This window comes from Cibotium barometz, chromosome 33 (genome assembly GCF_041138505.1).
Source record: "Cibotium barometz isolate CiBa-2024 chromosome 33, ASM4113850v1, whole genome shotgun sequence".
Lineage (NCBI taxonomy): Eukaryota > Viridiplantae > Streptophyta > Polypodiopsida > Cyatheales > Cibotiaceae > Cibotium > Cibotium barometz.
Genome location: NC_141078.1, coordinates 47,679,734 through 47,700,673, shown reverse-complemented (window position 1 = coordinate 47,700,673; position 20,940 = coordinate 47,679,734). Strand labels below are relative to the sequence as shown.

Below are 20,940 nucleotides of genomic sequence, written 5' to 3'. Positions count from 1 at the left end.
ATACATATTACACATACCCACACATGAATGCATATGCATATATACAGACCTACGTACATACATACAAGTTAATGAGCTCACCACAGCATAAAGTTGGGAGACACAAGATCGAAGAGCATTAATGGTGTCTTTATCATCTTCTGAAACAGGTTGTACCCGAGTGACCCTTGGAATTTTGTCAAGCATATCACACAGCTCCAGAAAGAAGAATCTCAAGTCTGCAGAGCCAGACATTTTCTGGACACTCTCACCTTTTCCAGCAGTGTTTTTATTGTCTTTTAGTGGAGATACTGTTGGTAACACATCCACCAACATGCTTTGAAGCCGAGCCAAGCAAATCTTTCTGGTATTTTCAGAGATATGCACCTCAGGGAACTTGACCTCTTCCTGTAGCTCTTGAACTGTAGACTTAGCTCCAGAAGAGCCAACAAAGAGTGCGTTCACAGTAAGGAACTTCAACACTTCTTTCTGTAACAAAACCCGAAGTCCCGGTTCAACCTGTATTTGCTTGACAAAGCTACAAATCTGGTCCACTACCCAATATCTTTGAAACTCACCTGATTTCACACCATCAGGTCCAAGCTTCTCTGTTTCTTTCTTATCATCTCCCTCAGGTCCATACTGATCAGTGCCATTACTCAAAAGCTGCAGTTCGGGAGCTGCAAAGGTTGCACTCTTTTCTCCATTGAACAACTCCACTAGCTTATCATACAGCAAGAAACAGCCCTCTTTAGACTTCAACATAGCCACGAGTTGCTTCACAGTTTGCGTCTTGGAAAGAATATCGAACTTTCCATGGCTGCCTTGTTGCAGAGAAAGGATGACTGCAACCAACCGGTGTTCATCTGCTTTGGCCCATTCACAGATAAATTCCAGACATCTTTGTGCAGACTTGTAGAGAAGGTTCCCTTTGTCTGCAAGTACATCAAGGAGACAGCGGACTAGTGTTCTGGACAAGACAAAGCAACCAGACCATGCAGATAATCTAGGAAGAACCAACTGAAGCAACTCCATGGACAAATATTTCCTCTCATGAGAAGATGTCAAGAGGGATTTATCAACCACGAGGGTCCAAAAGGACACAACCCGCTGGTCCACAGTTTCAACTGCTTCATTCCCTTCTATCTTTTGCCGCTTCTTCTTTTTCTTGGAGGGTGTCCGCAGTCCCTCAGCATCTGATTCCACAAACAGAAGCTCAATCAGGGTGCTCCAGACTGGGTGGACACGAGGATGGCAACTTGAAGAATCCTACAATGCAACAGAGAAGTAATCAGATTATGAAAGCATTTTTTTGTGAAAGCCAAAATAACTTAGGTCTGTGCTTTCTTCCCTTCTAGCCTTCTCCAACCACAAAGTCCTATAGAGATGAGAATAAAAATCTCTCTCTCTCTCTCTCTCTCTCTCTCTCTCTCTCTCTCTCTTTGCTGTCTCCCTTCGCAGCCATCGCTGTCCCATCACAGTCTCTGTCCTTCGCTATAGTGCCATCCCCCTCTTCGCCTCTGCCTCCCCTCAATTTCCGCTTCCACCCCTCCTCCTGTCCTCCGCACTCCTCCCCTGCACAGTCCGCCTGCCACTTCGCTGCCCCCAGCCCTCCCGTTTGTGAGTCTCTCTCTTTCTCTCTAGGGTTTTGCAGGTCATCATGTCTGCATCTTTAGGGTTTTCGCTGCTCAGGAGACTGCATTTTTAGGGTTTCGTCTAGTGTTTTCAGGGTTCCCTAAGTCATCATGGGTGTGTTTTAGGGTTTCGTAGGTCATCATGGCTGCGTTTTAGGGTTTCGGCTGCTGGCTTAGGGTTGTTCAGGTCAGTGAATTGCACTGAGTACACAACTCACAGTTCACACGGCAATCTTTTCAACCTGGGTACTCACCTGCACACACACATTGCCAAGAATGCTTGCTTTTCTTTAGTGCGCTCTCTCTCTCTCTCTCTCTCTCTCTCTGTGTGTGTGTGTGTGCGGAGCGAGGACTCACAGTGGACCTTGGGAAAACCAAGGTTATGGTCTTTCATACATCAGCAGCAGTCAGATGCCAGACTATCCTTACACTAGCCTGGGGACAGGTAGAGGTGGTGGGCTCATATGTATCACATTTACCAGCTCATCACGGAGATTCTCTATGGCACAGGAAGCCAGAGACAGAGCGACACGAGGGGATTGATATTGACAGATTACCACCCTTACAGTATGACCTAGCTGCACCACACAGACGCCTCTCAGACAGAGAGGAACAGAGTCATGAGACATGACATTTGGCAGGGCCACATTCAGGAGACTTGGCTATCTCCCAGCCAGCCACTCCCGACGAAGATGCTCTACTACAGAGACCACTTCTTGAGCACCTCCACAGAAGGCTTCATCCAACGACCACGATACTTGGAGGTCCACATATCACATGGAGCCAGCGTAGCCATTGGGCGACTAAGGGTCTCATCACACCAACTAGAGATCGAGACTGGGAGAGCAGCACGCATCCCTCAAGCAGAGCGCATTTGTAGATTATGCCAGACGGGGGTAGAGACAGAGGAGCATTTTGTTTGCCAGAGTGGTGCTTTGCAGGAGATCAGGGCATGCTATCCTGAGGTTTTTAGAGGGACCACATCACTTAGACAGATTTGGGAGAGATCGGACCAGAGACAACTAGGCAGACTACTACTAGCACTACAGAGACACAGGGAGATCTTACTTCAGACACCCGCACATCATAGCGGAGGAAGACAGTCCCAGTTGACTGACTTCTTCCAGAGATTGGCACCAGTAGCCCAGCCACACACATTGGGAGTGACATCTCAGCGAGCGGAGGAGATTTGAGCTAGGCGACGACCCAGACTAGCCGGCTACCAGACACCACGGCTACACCACAGAGAGATCGCGGCCATCCGGTCTCGACACCAACAGGAGGTCGAGGAGCAGCTGGCACATTTTCGCTCTGATCCAAGACGCATGTTCCAGACATTTACGGCATCCTCAGATCGGATGTATGACATATTGTACCCAGACTATGGGACTAGATGGAGTTAGGAGTAGATAACATATCATACTTGTATCACCCCTTCAGCATATAGAGATGCATTAGTAGCCCTAGTACTCCATCCACACCCTCTCGTTTGTACACCACCATTGAGTCCCCTATGGTCGTGTTGTCATACTTGTACATTTTATTCTCACTCCACATTTTCCTCTTGATGACTGGAGGAACATCATTGTACTACTTGTTTGTCTCAGAGGCCAATTTTGGCCTTTTGCAGACGTTAATATATCTTTCTTTCTTTCTCTCTCTCTCTCTCTCTGCGGGCGGCCGCACCAAAGGACAGGATATGCCAGGTCTGTCACACAGAGCCCGACACAGAGGATCATTACATATACCGATGCCCTGTATACTATGAGATTTGGGGTAGGTTCCACTGTCTCTTCCGAGCTAGGTTCGGACCACTTTCCAAGATAATGGACTTCCCGGATCAGAGCTGCCTGGGACTTTTTCTTCTAGAGCTCCGTAGACACAGGGAGTCCTTAGTGAGATCCAGATCAACTGTACTTGTCGGAGGACCAACACAGAGAGCTCTCACCGACTTCTTCCATACTAGCACTCCGAGGGCCGATCTACCCATCATACCCAGACCACGGGCTAGTGCAGGAGCTTGGCCGAGAGGTGTGACACTCGACAGAGCCAATGAGTTATGCAGAGCTCGATGCCCTAGACCCCATGGCCCTCGCCCACCGCCACGCCACCACAGAAGGATCCAGGCCGTCATCTCCCATCATTGCAGGACCTTCTCACGCCAGCTCAGTTTTACCACCTTGAGCACCATGTCACAGCGCCCCATGCGGGATGTATTAGGGTGATATGAGAGCTCTCTGCTCATGTACCTAGATCAGATTTTAAAGTTCTAGATTTTTGTTATCTTTCTTTATTACTATTTTGTACCCAAGATGATATACCTCATGGATATGATGTAACCTTTTGGACTCATAGGTCATGTTGGCCTTTTGAAGATGTTAATACAACTTTCTTTTCTCTCTCTCTCTCTCTCTCTCTCTCTCTCTCTCTCTCTCTCTCTCTCGGGGAAAACTCGCGGAACAACCCCGGAAGGCTGTACACGTGGTGAGCGTGGCGGGAAGTACTCCGCTGGATGGACCTACCTCGAAGCGGCACCGGACAGCAAGCAAAAGAGAGCAATAGAGGCATTGCGGGACATCTGTAAGAAACACGAAAAAACGACCTCAAGGGGGCCCAAAAGACCACACAAGACGCCACGGCAACGATGTGCACCGAGCTCGCCGAAAACCTCCACCGGAAAATTGTGGAGTGGAAAGAGGAAGTTTATGAGGAGATGCAAGCGCATTTTGCCTTGTGGAAAACGGATATTGAAGAGTGCTTGCATGAGCGCAACAAGGTCATTCCAGAGTTGTGGGACGAAGCGGCTGCTTGCAAGAAGGAGATCGAGCTACTCAAGGGGGAGGAAGGAGAAATCAAAGAGGCCATGCCCGCACACGTCACCAAGGAGCTTGAAGACATTAAAACACACGTAGCAAAGGAGATCCAAACATGGGCGGCAGTGGCCAAGAAGGCGCAAGAGGAGGTGCAAGCCACATCCGAGTGGATTGAGGTAGAGAAGAAGCGCAAGCCACCGACGAACAAGGAGCAGTTCGTCAATGCCGTCATGGAGGAGGAGAGGAAGAGGAAGATCTGCGCACTTCACGTGCGGGTGGTGGGATGGAAGGAGAAGGATAGCCCGTTGGAGGATGCCAAGGGCATTTGCGGGCGTATGGGAGTGGCCGACACCTCTATTATTGTCGGTGCATGGAGAGTAGGGAAAGACATTGCCAAGGAGCGGCCACTTATCCTCAAGTTCATGGACCTAGAGACACGGTGAGGGTTTCTCTCCAAGAGGAGAGCCTCAAGGGAGACAAAATCTACCTTGAGGACAATCTCACACCAGCCCAGGTAGCACATCGGAGGGAATGCATGCCACAGATTCTAGAGGCCCGCAAGGCGGGCACGTGAGCGGTTTACCGGGATGGTCGTGTGATCATCAGAGAGGCGCCCATGACGGGGCGCAGCCTATGAGACACACCTGAGATTTGCAGTGTGGAACTGCAATGGGGCGACGAGGACAGATGTGGGGATGTTTGAGGAGACTTTCAGAGGCAGAGACATTGTACTTTTTATGGAGACACAACATGCTCCGGGCACCCGCTTACCAGAGGTCAGAGGCTACGGGTGGCAGTCCACTTGCCGCCTCAGGCAAGGTCACATGGAGGTACTAGAGGATCTGGAGGGGTTGCTGTCCTTTACAGGGAGGAGCTACAGCATGTCGTGCAGGTCATGAGGAGAGATGAGGAGGCCCATTTCATGTGGATCCGCATACATACTGATCGGCCGCGTGCTATTTATGTTGCCATATGCTACTTCGCGCCCAAAGGCTCCACCTACGCCACCCATGCAGAGAATGAGTCACCATACCTCCCACTTTACGAGGATGTCATACGCTATTCTAGCATTGGAGATGTGCTGTTGGCAGGTGACTTCAACGCGCGTACGAAACAGCATCAGGTGCTCTTTTTTGAGAGTGATGAGCCCATGTACAGAGATCTAGCACCAGAGGAGTTGGGACTTGACAGGACTTCCCAGGACATGGAGGATTCAGATAATGGAGATCATCCGCTGGAGCTAAGAGGAGCACACGGATTGGCCATACTCAATGGCCTCGCTTGATGGCCAGGTTCAGAAACCTTCACATGCTTTTCAAATAAGCATGCACACAGCAGGCAGCCGAGAGTGCGCTAAACGACAGATAGACCCAGTGCGAGTACAGTGGACTACTTGCTGGGACCATTGTCACTCATACCGGACATACAGTCTCACCTCACCCCATCGCTGTAGCTGCCGATCATGCATACCTTTCCTTCAGCATTGCATGCCGCTTTGATCCGATGCCGCCACCGAGCGGCCCCCAGAGACATCCCCAATACCACTTCACCAGAGAGACGGCATCCGGCTACGCCAACCACTTGTACAGTGCTCTGCAGAACATGGACCCACATGTACTGCTGGAGGACTTCACAGTTCGCCTCGACACTCCACACGTCAGCTGCCATGTACTTCCCTCACACTCGGCCATTCGTCACACCTCCGAGCAAGAATGTCCCACGGAAAGGCTAGTACGATGATGAATGCCGGGAAACCCGTGCCTGCCTCATCCAGGAGGAAGCACAGGGGATCTGTACACATCGCCAGGTGCGCGTGATCTTTTGCCGCCTCGTGCGGAGAAAGAAGCGAGCCTACCTAGCGAAGTTGGAACATGAGTTGTACCATCTTTTCTTGGGAATGGACAGCAAGGAGGGGTGGCGAGTTTTCCAAACACCTAGAGCCTAGACACCCATTACATCACCGGAGACATGGCATGCTTATGCTACCTCGCTCTACCAGATACCCGGACAGCCACCTCTCCCCCGACCACTAGAGAGCCAACTCACCTCCTCCACCTTCTTCTCCGTTGGCATGATCCGCGACGCCATTGACAAGTTGCAGAATGGCCGAGCCAAGGATCATGATGGATTAGTGGCAGAGCACCTTTCGCATGCGAGGGATGTGCTCGCACCTCTTAGCCCACCTGTTCAATCGGGCCCTTTGCGAAGGTTTCCCTGGGAGTGGATCTACAGCAAATCAGCCAGCCTCGAGTGGAGGGGAGTTTTATGATGGGTGGGAGCAGATGGAGAGACCACTAGTGATGATGATCTCCTGCATGATCAGGAGTAAATCATCAGTACCACATGAGATAGTCCGAGCAAAGATGGGAGCCCCACCGATCGTAGCCGAGGCCCTCTTCCAGACGGTCACTTTCATACATAGGCTATGGAGCCTCTGCAAGCACAAATACTCTAGACTCGCACTAGAGTCGTCCAGACAACTCGCATCACAGGGCGACACGGAGTGCTGGTATGCCCAGACTAGCACATGGTTACAACTACATGGTATGCATATGGACCGCCTTCCACCTTTACAGTACAGCCTGGACTCCCTCTTCCTTGAGTTTAGCGGAAGTGAGCTCAACAAGATCATCAGGATGGATATCATTCAGCTACACATAGCACGCACATGGATCACACCAGTCGCGCCACTAGGGACAAATATGGCTTTCTACCGAGAGCATCTTCTCCACTCATCCCCTGATGGTTTTGTTGTCCACCCGAGGTACATGGACATTCACCTCTCTCATGGAGTCAAATGTGCTATTGGCCAGACCCACACGTCTTCACATCAACTGAGGATAAAGCATAGTCACAGGGGACGGCGGGGACGGCGCCTAGGAACGCGGGGACGGCGCCTAGGGACGGCGCAGGGACGGGGACGGACGGGGACGGACGGACGTCCCCTGTCTGGCGTTTCAAACCGGGGACGGCGCAGGGGACGCCGTAGGGACGGGGGACGGCTGTCGGGGACGGCTGTCGGGGGACGGCAGATAGCCGTTGCGCCGGCCCGTTTCTGGCCGTTGCGCCCGTTTCTGGCCGTTGCGCCTGCGTGCCGCGTGCCTGCCCCACTGTAGCCGTTTATGGCTGTTGGGCTTGGGCTCTACTAGCCGTTTATGGCTGTTGGGCCTTGGCCCTCTCTCTCTCTTGCCTATCTATATAAGAGCCCACCTCTACAAGGCTACAAGCTGCCACACACAAGTTCATTGCTCATTGCTCATTGCTCAAGCTTCTTGAATCTTCTCAAGTTCTCTCGAGTCTCTTCCAACTTCCAAGTTCCAAGCTCTAGGGCCTAGGCTCTCACCTCTCCCTCAAGCCTCTTGAGTCTTGACTCTTCCAACTTCCAAGCCTCTAAGCTCTCTCTCTCTCTCTCTCTCTCTCTCTCTCTCATTCCTCAAGGCTCTCTCTCTCTCTCTCTCTCTCTCTCTCTCTCTCTCTCACTCCTCAAGGCTCAAGAGTCAAGCGGCAAGCCATCTTCAACCATGGCATCCTCCTCACGTGCCGGGGCTTCTCGTAGAAGGACAACGGGATGGACATGGTGGGAGGAGGTAAACTACACCACATCCGTTCATGGAGGCGGTTCTCGGCCATGGGTATGCAAGCTTTGCCCGTACCGGCGAACGGGTGGCGCCGACAAAGTGCGAGCCCACCTCTTGCATGAGAGTGGGCATGAGGTGAGGTTTTGCACGAATGTCACGCCCGAGAAGAGACGGGAACTTCTTGACAAGCTTAGCGTCTACGAAGCGGTCGAAGCGACAAGAAGGACACCACGAGTGGCCGTGGATCCCGCGACGATGGGGAGAGGAACTCAAGCCTCTACCATGGAGTCATGTGGTGGATCGGGATCATGCACACCATCACCTTCGCCATCAAGTCGGAATGTTACTCCATCCACGACACCGGCACCCTCCATCTCCACGGCCTCTCAATCATTACGTGGCCCACGGCGACAATCTACACTTGGGGAGAATTGGAACCCCAAGTTGAAGGAGGTGGATATGGCGGTGGCCCGCTTCTTCTTCCACGACCACATTGCCTTTCAAGCGGCTAGGTAAGTGCAATCGATCATTGCCAATTCATCATTCATGTTTTCATCATCCTAGTCTCCTTCTCATTAGTAAATTACTTTCTTGAATAGGTCGGAATACTTCAAGGTAATGGTTAAGAAGATTGGGGAGTATGGCTCAACCTATACGCCCCCCTCATCCGAGAGCTTGCGCACTACATTGCTCGACAAGGAGAAGCGCATTGTAGAGCAAGCGGCCGACAACACAAAGCGGCAATGGGAGAGGAACGGAGTCTCCCTCATTGTGGATGGATGGAGTGACACCCGCAAGAGGAGTATTCACGGCATGGTTGCATATTCCCGTGGAGAGATGTACTTCATCTCATCTCATGATGCATCCGGCACTGGGAAGAGCGCGGATGTGCTTGCGGCGGAGTGGGCTACCACCATGGAGATCGTTGGCCCCGAGCATGTAGTCGGCTTTGTTGCGGATGGGGAGCCTTCCAATAGGGCGGCGGGAGCTATTCTCCAAGGTATGTATGGACATGTCACGGTGTCCTTTTGTATGGCTCATTGCCTAAACAACCTCCTCAAGGACATCGGGGCATTACCACGGATCAGCCCGCTCATTGAGGAGGCCAACACCATGGTCTCCTTTGTCCTCAACCACCAAAGACTTCGGCATGAGTTCAACAAGAGGTCCTGTCTCTCTCTTCTCAAATATTCCGACACCCGGTTCGCCTACAACTTTCTCATGTTGGGCCGGTTGAAGGATTGTAGTGGTGCTTTGAGGGGGCTTTTCCTTAGCGACGAGTTTGTCGCCATGCAAGAGTCCCATACAAACACTGGCCAAGAGTGTAGGCTACGGGCGGATGACGCCTCTTGGTGGGAGCGTGTGAAGACCACAGATGCTATGGTGAGGCCCATAGTCCAGCTGTTGAGGATTGTAGACGCTATGCAGCCATGCATAGGCAAGGTCTACGAGGCCATGGATCGCATGATAGAGAAGTTGAAAGACTTCGTGCCTGACGAAGACGGATATGAGGAGATCCATGCCTTGTGTCTAGGAAGGTGGAATTCCTACTACTCTCCATTGCATGCAGCAGCTTATGTGGTGGACCCAGAATTCCAAGGCAACAAGCAGGAGAGCGACCGGGAGGTGAGCGCTGGATGGAGGATCATCTTGGATCGTCTTGTGCCTGATGCATCGGTTAGGCGCAAGATCAGGGACCAGCTTTCGATGTACAGGTCGTTTCATGGCTCCTATGGCTGTCATGATGCACAGGTTGACCGCTCCAAAGTTGGTGCTGCTCTATGGTGGGAGGACTTTGGTTCAGATGGACCGGAGCTGCAGCAGCTTGCCATCCGCATACTTAGCCAGGCCGTCAGCTCCTCTTGCTTGGAGCAACTTTGGAGTACCTACAGCCACATTGCCTCTAGGAAGAGGAACCGACTCGGGGTAGAGCGTGCCAATGACCTTGTCTTCGTCAGCGCGAACTTGCGAATGCTTTGCAAGAGCATGACCAAGAAGGCAGATTCCTTCACCGAGTGGGAGATGAGTCAACAAGAAGAGCAACGGGAGGATGAGGTGCAGGAGCAGCATGCCAGTGAGGATGAGACTGAGGATGAGCTTGATGCTTCTTTGGCAGCCGCACAAGCTACCCATGACCATGAGGCGAGCACTTCACGTGGATGATCATTCATGGATCATGATTCATGGGCCTTACTACTTAGCTCTAGCCTCTAGCCTCCAGTCTTCAGCAGTTTTTTGTCATTGACTCATTTGAGTCCGTCCTTGTATTTTCATTTTGCCTCCTTAAGGCTCCTGAGCCCTGACTCTTGAGTCATGACTCATTTTGTATCAGATATCTACTTAATTATTATCTTTGACTCAAAATCTTAGCATTTTAGTGTAAATTTGTGCTCATTTTGATGTGCTTCCAAAGTAGAATAAGTGCAGAGTAGAAAATTTTTAAAAAAAATTATTTTTTGAGTGCCGTTCCCTCCCCCGTCCCCGTTCCCTACTTATGGCCGTCCCCCGTCCCGTCCCCGTCCCCGTCCCCCGTCACCGTCCCCCGTCCCTTGTGACTATGGGATAAAGACCGGTCGATATGGAGCCGTCTCCCTTCCCCCGAGGATCGGATTTGCCAACTCTGTCAGCTGGAGCCAGAGACAGAGGAGCACTACATATGTCGGTGGCTAGTGTACTATGAGTTCCGAGGGCGCTTTCATTGCCTCTTCCGAGATGGATTTGGGCCATTGACCAGAGTGGACTACTCAGACCAAAATTGCCTTGGGCTTTTTCTCCTCGAGCTGTGCAGACACTGAGACCACATCCTACGCTCCAGACAGGGGGGACATGTCCGAGACACACGCCCAGCGCACCCTTACCGACTTCTTCAGAGCAGCAGCGATCCCGCGAACCGCTGACCACGAGTTGACTGGGCCCACACAGCAGCTAAGAATTGAGGGTTTGCCAAATGGACGCCATAATCTCCAACAACAGGGGTGCCACTTCCAAGCAATGGCCAAGGCAACACAACAAGTCACATGAGATAGAGACAAGACCACTGACAAAACCACACAAGGACCAAGGCACGTGCCATCACCTTCAGCTCAAAGGAAGAAAGGTTGAATACTCAAGAAAGGTTGAATATTTAAAGAGCTCACACCAATGCAACTCAATCAAAAAAGAATTGAATTAGCAAATATGAGGACAGCACGTGAGGCAAGCAAGTGGAGCAGTCCTCTCTGATGTAAGGCTTGTAATCCAAGAATTCTGCACCATCAACCAAGTCAACTCTGCGAAGGGCTAGCTGCCATCTGAGACAAATGGCCACTAGCACCCGGTAGAAGTTCTAGATAGGTTTCAATTTGTTTCCTTTTTGTTGTTTGCTCACTAAGGTGTGTCTTGCAAGCCTCAGGGATATGGATGGAATCTCAGTTCCAAAATAATGTAATGCTCATGATTCGCTTGTATTGGTGCCATAAGTTATATTTGGCATCTCTCTCTCTCTCTCTCTCTCTCTCTCTCCCCAGTTCGCCTCTCCCCAGTTCGCTTCGCTCGCTGCCCTTTCGCCTCTCCCCAGTTCGTTAGGCCTCAGTTCGCTTCGCTGCCCCAGTTCGCTGCCCAGTTCGCCTCTCCCCAGTTCGTTAGGCCTCAGTTCGCTTCGCTGCCCCAGTTCGCTGCCCAGTTCGCCGCCCAGTTCGCCTCTCCCCAGTTCGTTAGGCCTCAGTTCGCTGCCCTTTCGCCTCTCCCCAGTTCGCTTCGCTCGCTGCCAGTTCGCCTCTCCCCAGTTCGCTAGGCCTCAGTTCGCTTCGCTGCCCCAGTTCGCTGCCCAGTTCGCCTCTCCCCAGTTCGTTAGGCCTCAGTTCGCTGCCCTTTCGCCTCTCCCCAGTTCGCTTCGCTGGCTGCCAGTTCGCCTCTCCCCAGTTCGTTAGGCCTCAGTTCGCTTTGCTCGCTGCCCTTTCCCCAGTTCGTTAGGCCTCAGTTCGCTGCCCTTTCGCCTCTCCCCAGTTCGCTTCGCTCGCTGCCAGTTCGCCTCTCCCCAGTTCGTTAGGCCTCAGTTCGCTTCGCTGCCCAGTTCGCCTCTCCCCAGTTCGTTAGCCTCAGTTCGCTTTGCTCGCTGCCCTTTCCCCAGTTCGTTAGGCCTCAGTTCGCTGCCGCTTCGCTCGCTGCCAGTTCGCTTCGCTCGCTGCCAGTTCGCTTCGCTCGCTGCCAGTTCGCCTCTCCCCAGTTCGTTAGGCCTCAGTTCGCTTCGCTGCCCAGTTCGCCTCTCCCCAGTTCGTTAGGGCAGTTCGCTTTGCTTGCTCCCCTTTCCCCACCCATCCTTGCTCCTCTTTCCCCACCCATCCTTGCTCAGGCCCCCAAGGCAGCAACATAACTCTCTCTCTCTCTCTCTCTCCCTCCTCCCTGCCTGTGGGAAGGACTGCAGAGTGATTTGGAGGAATGGCCCCGAGTCTCCGAGAGAAACTCGAGGCCCTCGAGATGGCAATGAAGGCATTAATCAAGGAGAACAAGAAGACATCCGATTCCAACCTCAATGAGGTGGAAAACAAACTACACAAGCACATCATAGCTCTCGAAGCACGGGTCACGAACCTCGAACAAGAGAACACGGCACTCAAGGAGGAGGTGAGTGCATTGAAAGTGGAAATGGTAGCCATCAAGAATGCTGAGAAGGAAGAAGGGGAGATCAATGACAACACTCTCACGGCCATCAAAGAAGAGATCTCCAAGGAGATCACAAAGGACATGGAGGGAAAGCTCGAAGCCAAGCAGTCAGGATGGGTCGAGGTGGTGAAGAAGAACATCCGTAAAGAAGTGAGGGAGAAAACTCAAAGGGAAGAAAACCAAATCATTCACACCACCATTGAGGAGGAGAAGATGAGGCATGCCCGCCGCCTCAACATTCGAGTCACAGGTATAGCCGAGACACCCGACTCCACTCCCGAGAAAGATGGACAGCTTCTATGCATGAAGCTCGGCTACAAGGAAGAGCACCCTCTCCCCTTCACCAAAGCATGGAGAGCCGGGAAAGACTCAACACGCAAGCGAGCCCTCATCCTACAGTTTGCAGGAGAGACGGAGAGGGTCACATTCATGAGGAAGAGGGTCATACTACGGGGTTTAGAGGGAGCTCCTATTTTCTTGGATGATGATCTCACGAGGATGCAGCTTGAGCATAGGAGAACTTGCATGCCACGAGTCTTACACGCGAGGAGAGAAGGCAAGAAGGCCTTCTATCGAGATGGTCGGGTCATCATTGATGGCCGGCCCATGGATTAGCGGTTTGGGGCCTATGGGACACAAACCAGGCCACTGACAGAGATACACATAGCAGTATGGAACTGTAATGGTTCACTATGGGTGCAGCCTGGACGACTGGAGCATGTTATGGTGGGGAGAGACATCATACTTCTGACAGAGACACATCAGAGCCCAGAGAGAGGGCTACCTCGAGTAGAGGGATTCCAGTGGGAGTCAGCATACAGGAGGACCACACGCCAGGGTACCTCGAGAGGGTCGGGGGGAGTAGCAGTCCTATTCAGACGGGAGCTACAGGGGAGACTGAGAGTGGTAGCACAGGATCCAGAGGCCAGATACATGTGGATCAGCTTACAGCTCTCACAGGACAGGGTTATATACATAGCTCTATGTTACTTTTCTCCATCAGGATCCTCCTATGTCATTACAGAGGACATGCCACAGGAGGAGGAGATAGGAGCCTCGCCGTACACTTGTCTGTCAGAGGAGATTATGCATTATTCTACACTAGGGGAAGTATTTCTTACGGGTGACTTCAATGCCCACACACAGAGCAGACAGTGTGAGGTGTATGACTATGATGACATGGAGATCCTCCACCCTGTGGATCCAGAGGAGATAGGGGCTAGTCGGGCATCAGAGGACACTGGACCAGACAGAGGACATTATGGGGACCACTTACTAGAGTTGGGAGCCAGGCATCGTCTCGTTATTTATAACGGGATGCTACAGTGGCCGGGATCAGGAGGGCTGACATGCTTCCCACATGGGGGTCATACACGGACCGGAGGCACGGTGGTAGACTACATTATGGGGTCTTTGGAGGCATCACAGCTTGTCACCTCATTCTCCATTCCACCTCGTCCTATTGGGGCAAATCATACATACTTGGCATTTTCACTAGCCGGGTCACCAGTATCACCAGCCCCCCACATACCGACGCCACACACTACCATCTACTTCACACATGACATGGCAGACATATACACTGGCAGAGTAGAGGATGGGCTCCTACTCATGGATCCCCTGGCATCTATGGATACCATTACAGCCCAGCTCGCTTCACTCTTACACACGGCTGCATTACAGAGCTTCCCACATCGTGTACACTCAGGAGAGCCTGCGAGACCTGGGACTATGCCCCAGAACAGATGGTATGATGACGAGTGCAGAGCCCTATACTCACGACTCCGCATACAGAGAGCCTTGGGAGCCATCACAGAGCAGGAGTCGAGGAGAGAGATGAGGAGACTTACTCGCCGCAAAAGGCGGGCCTTCGCAGAGATACAGGAGCTAGAGATCTTTCATTTCTTCATGAGTAGAGATAGCCATGTCTCATGGCGGCACTTCAGAGAGCCCCGGACCCCGACACCTATTGCAGACCCACAGACATGGCACACATATGCAGAGCGTCTATACCATGCCCCACAGCAGCCACCTATACCTCAGCCACAGGAGCCTCGACCTACCACAGCTAGCTTCTTTACCCACTCGATGGTACAGGAAGCTATCCGCCGCCTACAGCATGGACGGGCCGCCGACCATATGGGCCTACAGGGTGAGCATCTCATATATGCAGTAGATTCTTTAGCTCCTTTTCTTGCACACCTGTTTGACAGGGCACTAGCAGAGGGTTTGCCTGCGGAGTGGACGATGCACACCATTGTGCCGATTCACAAAACAGGGGATATGCTCGATCCGAGCAACTACAGGACGGTTATGGTTGGCCACGTGCTGGCCAAACTCTCTGGTGCAGTGCTGGAGCAGGAGCTTAGCTTATATGCTGAGCGAGCAGGTTTACGCTCATCAGGGCAGGCAGGCTTCAGGAGAGCTTTCTCTACCACTGACCATGTATTCACTTTGAGATGTATGATTGATCAGGCCAGAGTGAGGAAGAGAAAGCTCTATTGCTGCTTTGTGGATTTCCGCAAGGCATTTGACACAGTACCACGAGAGAGGCTCTTTCAGCGCCTGCAGTCTCTTGGCATACCAGCAGATATGACATGGGGCATCTATGCATTATATGAGCAGGTTTTTGGACGAGTCAGATGTCCAGGAGGTATGTCCGAGACTATTGCTAGCACCATTGGTGTGAAGCAAGGATGCCCACTTTCCCCCACGCTATTTGGGTTATACATTGATGAGGTGGCTGACTTCATTACACGGGGAGGCGGAGATGGAGTTGATTTAGCAGGTACCTCAGTACATATTATGCTCTATGCTGATGATATTGTATTAGTGTCTGAGTCCCCAGGTGGTCTACAGCAGCATCTACATGCACTCCATGATTTCTGCACACAGAGGGGTCTTACTGTGAACCTTGGGAAAACCAAGGTTATGGTCTTTCATACATCGAGACAGGGCAGGAGTCAGCTGACATTCACTCTCGCCGGATGCCAGGTGGAGGTGGTGACATCATACGTGTACCTAGGGGTTACCTTCTCTGCAGCAGCCACACGCTTTACCATGGGTTCAGCAGCCAGAGCTAGATTAACACGGGGATATGCAGCATTGGCTATGCTAGAGAGACAGTGCCACCAGGCGCATTTTCAGGAGCCCCGGACGAAGGGGTGGCTATTTGACACATTAGTCACACCGGCATTGATGTATGGAGCAGCAGTATGGGCACCAGGCCTTGCTACCCATTGGTGGACACAGATAGAGAGACCACAGGCCCTCATGATGGCACGCATGATACGCAGCAAACCGTCAGTACCTCATGACATTATCCGAGCAGAGTTTGCTGCGCCTCCTATGATGGTAGAGGCCATATTTCAGACTATATGCCTGCTAGACAGATTCAGAGAGATGCCACAGGACAGATTATCATACAGAGCTTTTCAGGCATCTAGACAGTTGGCTGAGGCAGGAGACAGAGGATCATGGTATGCACAGGTCACACATTGGTTCTCACAGCATGGCCTAGACATGGATCATCTACCACCATTCCAGTATGACAGGGATGCACCACATATCCGTCTCTCTCATAGTGAGAGGAACAGAGTATTGAGACAGGATCTATGGCAGCTCTATACACGAGAGACATGGATATCACCTACACAGCCTCTTCCACCGAAGATGCTATACTACAGAGATCACTTCATGAGTATCACTGATGATGGATTTATAGAGAGGCCTAGATACATGGAGGGCTTTTTACCACACGGCTCCCGAGTGGCTATTGGTCAGCTCAGAGTTTCATCACACCGATTGGAGATTGAGACTGGCAGAGCAGCACGGATCCCCCGAGAGGAGAGGGTATGCAGATTGTGCAGAGAGGAGGTGGAGAGTGAGGAGCATTATGTATGCAGATGCAGAGCATATACAGCCATCAGAGAGAGATATCCCATTTTATTCAGAGAGCCACATTCCCTACGCCAGATCTTTGAGGCAGCAGACCAGCGCATACTAGGGAGATACATTCTAGACATACAGCGCCACAGAGAGACATTATTACAGGCTCAGACAGCTCCAGAGGGGGGGCGGCAGACACAGATTACTACATTTTTTCAGAGATCCATACCCCTCCCAGCCCCTACACGGCAGGGAATTACTCTCCAGAGAGCAGAGACACTTAGAGCTCGCAGGAGACAGAGGACACCTGGCTTTCGAACACCACGCCTATACCAGAGAGAGATGACAGAGATCAGAGCTCAGTTTCACAGAGAGGGTGCGGAGCGACTGGCTCGCTTCAGAGCACACCCAGGCATGTTCTTCAGGGAGCTGTGGACACCCCCTTCACTGATGTATACCATTTTATACCCCCAGTATGGTACAGGATGGAGCTAGCTAGGTTGCATATCATGATTGTATACTCCATGCATATAGCTTTGCATTCTCCTAGTAGTAGAGCTCCATCCCCTCCACACCCAGATTCAGCTTTTTTTTATTCAGTGCTTTTTCATTTTGTTGGGATGACAGAGGATACCCCATACAGGTACTCCGATTTGTCTCATAGGCCGAGTTCGGTCTTTTGGAAGACGTTAATAAAATCTTTCTTTCTTTCTTTCTTTCTATATATATATATATATATATATATATATATATATCGAAAGTTTGCTAAACGTATGTTATGAACTATGCCGTGGTGTACTTATTGGACCTACCCATAAATATATATATATCGAAAGTTTGCTAAACGTATGTTATGAACTATGCCGTGGTGTACTTATTGGACCTACCCATAAATGCTCATATGCCTCATAACATACGTTTACGCATTCGGGTATGTAAGAATGTTTTAAGTATGTTTCAGGCCCGGGCTGAGTAACATACGTGACCAATATAATACCTCATAGAAAGGACGAGATTTAGACAAATAGATACAAATATACATTCTAAACTCAAGCTCTCCAAGTTCCATTATAAAAACTTACAAAGTTACAACTTACAAGTTACATAAATGCTCATTGCTTACCCAAGGGTCAAGCCTCAAGGCTAAATAGTGAAAACTAGATAAATCAAAGTACAAGTTGTAACCCCTGCCAAGAGACTTCACGACGGTCAGGCTGTAGGCTACAGCACGATAAAATTCGGGAATCAGCCCTTGGGGCTCGTGCAAGTCGGCACACTTCAAAAAATGTGAGGCGATAAATCATGGACCGATTTTCGATTTAAAAAAACGTAGCAACTTTCAAAAAAAGTAAAACCTTGGAAAAACATTTTAAGAAAAAAAGCACGTATGAAACACGAGTTTCAAACGCGTATGTTGCAAATGTTTGCTTCATGAAGCAAACGCGAATGTTATGAACTATGCACCACAGTAACATGGCCACGGTGGACAGCATGTGGGGGTTTTGTCTAGCCTTGCAAGAAATGGTCTTAAGACAAAGTGTGGAGCTGTGTATGCTCCCTCTTAAAAATTTATGCATCAGCCCTTCAAGCATCGAAAGTGGGCAACTTCAAAATTCCATGCATGAGACCAAAAACAACAGGGGCAATGGGAAGCGCAAACAGACACAATGATCACGGGAAATGCAAACCTCAAAGAGGAGATTAAAGCACTCCAAGCTGAGATTGACGCTATGGTAGCCACACATGCAAATGAGGAAAATGCCTCCACTAAAGCAAATGACAATGCCTCAGAATTGGGGGAGGGGCAACAGCGGGAATAAAGAGCGACAAACATTGTGAAACAGGGTATGCCTGAAAAAGGAAAAGAGATAGCGGCTTCTCTGGCAATGGAATTCTTCAATGCACACTTCTCTATACAGAGGCACAGTATATGGAGCACACACGCTAGGGAAGCAGGCTGAAGACAGCAGAAGCCCTGCTATTGTATGCTCTATGCTTGATAAGCAAAAGAGAGCAATCATACTTGACACATCAGAGTCTATCTAAGGGGGAGTTCTTTGTTACAGAGAATGATAACTTAAAGCAGCCGGAGGAATGCCGGAAATTGTATGACTAGTAAGCAATCAGGATTACAGGTTGTGTTCTGGGACTGCCAAGGTTGCCCCGGCACAAAGGTGCCAGCATAATAGGATGGCAAAGGTCTAGCATTTCATCTCACCCACTTCCGGATCACGGCCATCCTGCTTCTCCCACCCCAGGGACTCCTTGGACCCCGGAGGCTCGAATGGACCAAGAGATGGAGCTTATCAGTAGCACAGGGGCCTGGCACATATGGGAGGCTTGCTGCAGCAAGGCTACCGAGGATTCCTTAACCCTGCGGGCGGACCGTTCCATCTACTAGAAGGACCACACATTGAGAGCATTTCACAGGAAACTCACACAATAATCAGCACACATAGTCAGAACCAATAGGACATCCACTTAGCCACAATCCAGATCCTACTTCATGCACACTGTCCCATACAATGGTAGTTATATGCTCTGAAAACATCACAGTGGTACATCATATCACGAACATAGTCTAGCAAAAGTTCTCGATGATTGTGGGAGCGACTGCAACATTGAAAAATGTTGCCATAAACAAAACAAAGATGTGCATATCTTGTATTTCTTGAAAATACAATGACATAAAATATCATCAAAGCGAAATTGTGTTGCACAAGATTAATATACACTATTTGAGGGAGGGGCCGACTATTCAGACTCATTGTGCGTCTCCTATCAATTCAGCAAACTATATCTTGTATTGAGCATGTTGTCTATTAAATCTTGGTGTATTTAAGTGTATTGATTAGCATTGTGTTCATCCAAGTATTCCACACCGATTGGTGGAATTACATAGACCTACAAAAGAGTAGATCTCCTAGGCATTCTTGGGAACATCCCATTGGAAAATTACCCTTACCTTTTCAGGGTCAAGGCTAATCACGTCTACACTGATGACATATCCTAGATATTGGATTTCCACTACTCCAAATTCGCTCTTTTTTGCATTGATATAGAGCTCATTGTCTCGCAATAGTTGCAAGACCTTTTTCAACATCCTGCTTATGCTGCACTACAATGGCAGAAAAGATGAGCATATCATCCAAAAAGATGAACACACACTTTCCTATGAGCTCCACGAAAACCCTAGACATCATCTCGTTAAACATTGCCAGTGCATTGGTGAGTCCGAATGGCAACTCGTAATTGCCGCGTTCAGTCCTAAAAGCTGTTTTTGGAATGTCAGCCGTAAGGATCTGAACCTGATGATAGTCACTTTTGAGGTCTATCTTAGAAAGGAGCTGAGCACCATTGAGTCACTCAAGAATATACTCAATCTTGGGCATTGGGAACCTATTTTTAACTGTGAACTTATTCAGTGCCCTGTAGTCCATGCAGAATCGTGCCGACTTGTCTTTCTTTTGCACAAATGCAACAAAGGGCGATGATGAGGGCCAAATAAATCTAGCTTAGAGTAACTGGGAAAGTTGTTGCTCCAATTTGACCTCCAATGCCTTAGAAATGTGATAGGGGAACTTACTGGGTAGTTCTGTTTACTCACGGCAACCTTTGTCTGAGGCTTGAGCAATGTGTTGTATGGCTACATGTGATGATCAAGTCATCCACACAGAGAATGAAAGAGTATACAACCCTTTCTCAAGAAAGATGTAGAGATTTGGACCAGCCCCCGACCGGTTGAAACCCTTATGTTGAAAAAAGAAAGCATCAATCTTCTCATACCAAGCCCTAGGAGCTTGTTTCAAACCATACAAGGCCTTTTTCAACGTGAAGGCCATACCTTTGGTGCCAAGAACCTGAAATCTCAGGGGCTGTTCCACATAAACTTGCTCCTTTAGCTCCCCGTTGAGGAATGCCAACTAGACATCCATCTAAACGATGGGCCAATGAGAGTGTGCAACAAGAGCAAGAACTGTTTGTATGGTCACTATCCAAGTAGTCGATGCAAAAGTATCATCAAAATACACGCCCACTTGCTGAGAATAGCCTTTAGCCACAAGCCTAGCCTTGTGCTTATCCAAAGTCCCATCTGATTTGTATGCGATGCTCTTGAGGATTATCAGAGGGTAGTAGAAAGATGTAGACGAATGAAAAAAACGCTAAAGCTCCAAGAGATAGATGAGAGAAAACAACAAAACGTTGATGCACTAATCCTCAAGGAAAAGATGGATACAACCAACCCATAGGCAAGGAGTGGACTCCATACGCAAAGGGATGAAGGTACTCACCAAATGACCAAAAGCGACGATTAAAAGTGAGGGAAAGGGCAGCAATAAAAAAGGAAAAAAAATGCCCCATAAAACATAAAATGCCCAATAAAATAGGAAAAAAATATGTGAAAAA

General features: G+C 50.0%; 1 protein-coding gene across 2 annotated transcripts in view; it reads right to left on the bottom strand.

Annotated features, from left to right (window-relative positions):
- Positions 1-20,940, bottom strand: part of LOC147619663 (DNA polymerase V family) — a 110,598-nt gene that overhangs the window by 2,705 nt on the left and 86,953 nt on the right. For both annotated transcript variants that reach the window (XM_086773349.1, XM_086773351.1), the window contains exon 5: positions 82-1,248. In XM_086773349.1, the coding sequence (XP_086629475.1) occupies positions 82-1,248 (1,167 nt within the window). The remainder of the gene's footprint in view (positions 1-81; positions 1,249-20,940) is intronic.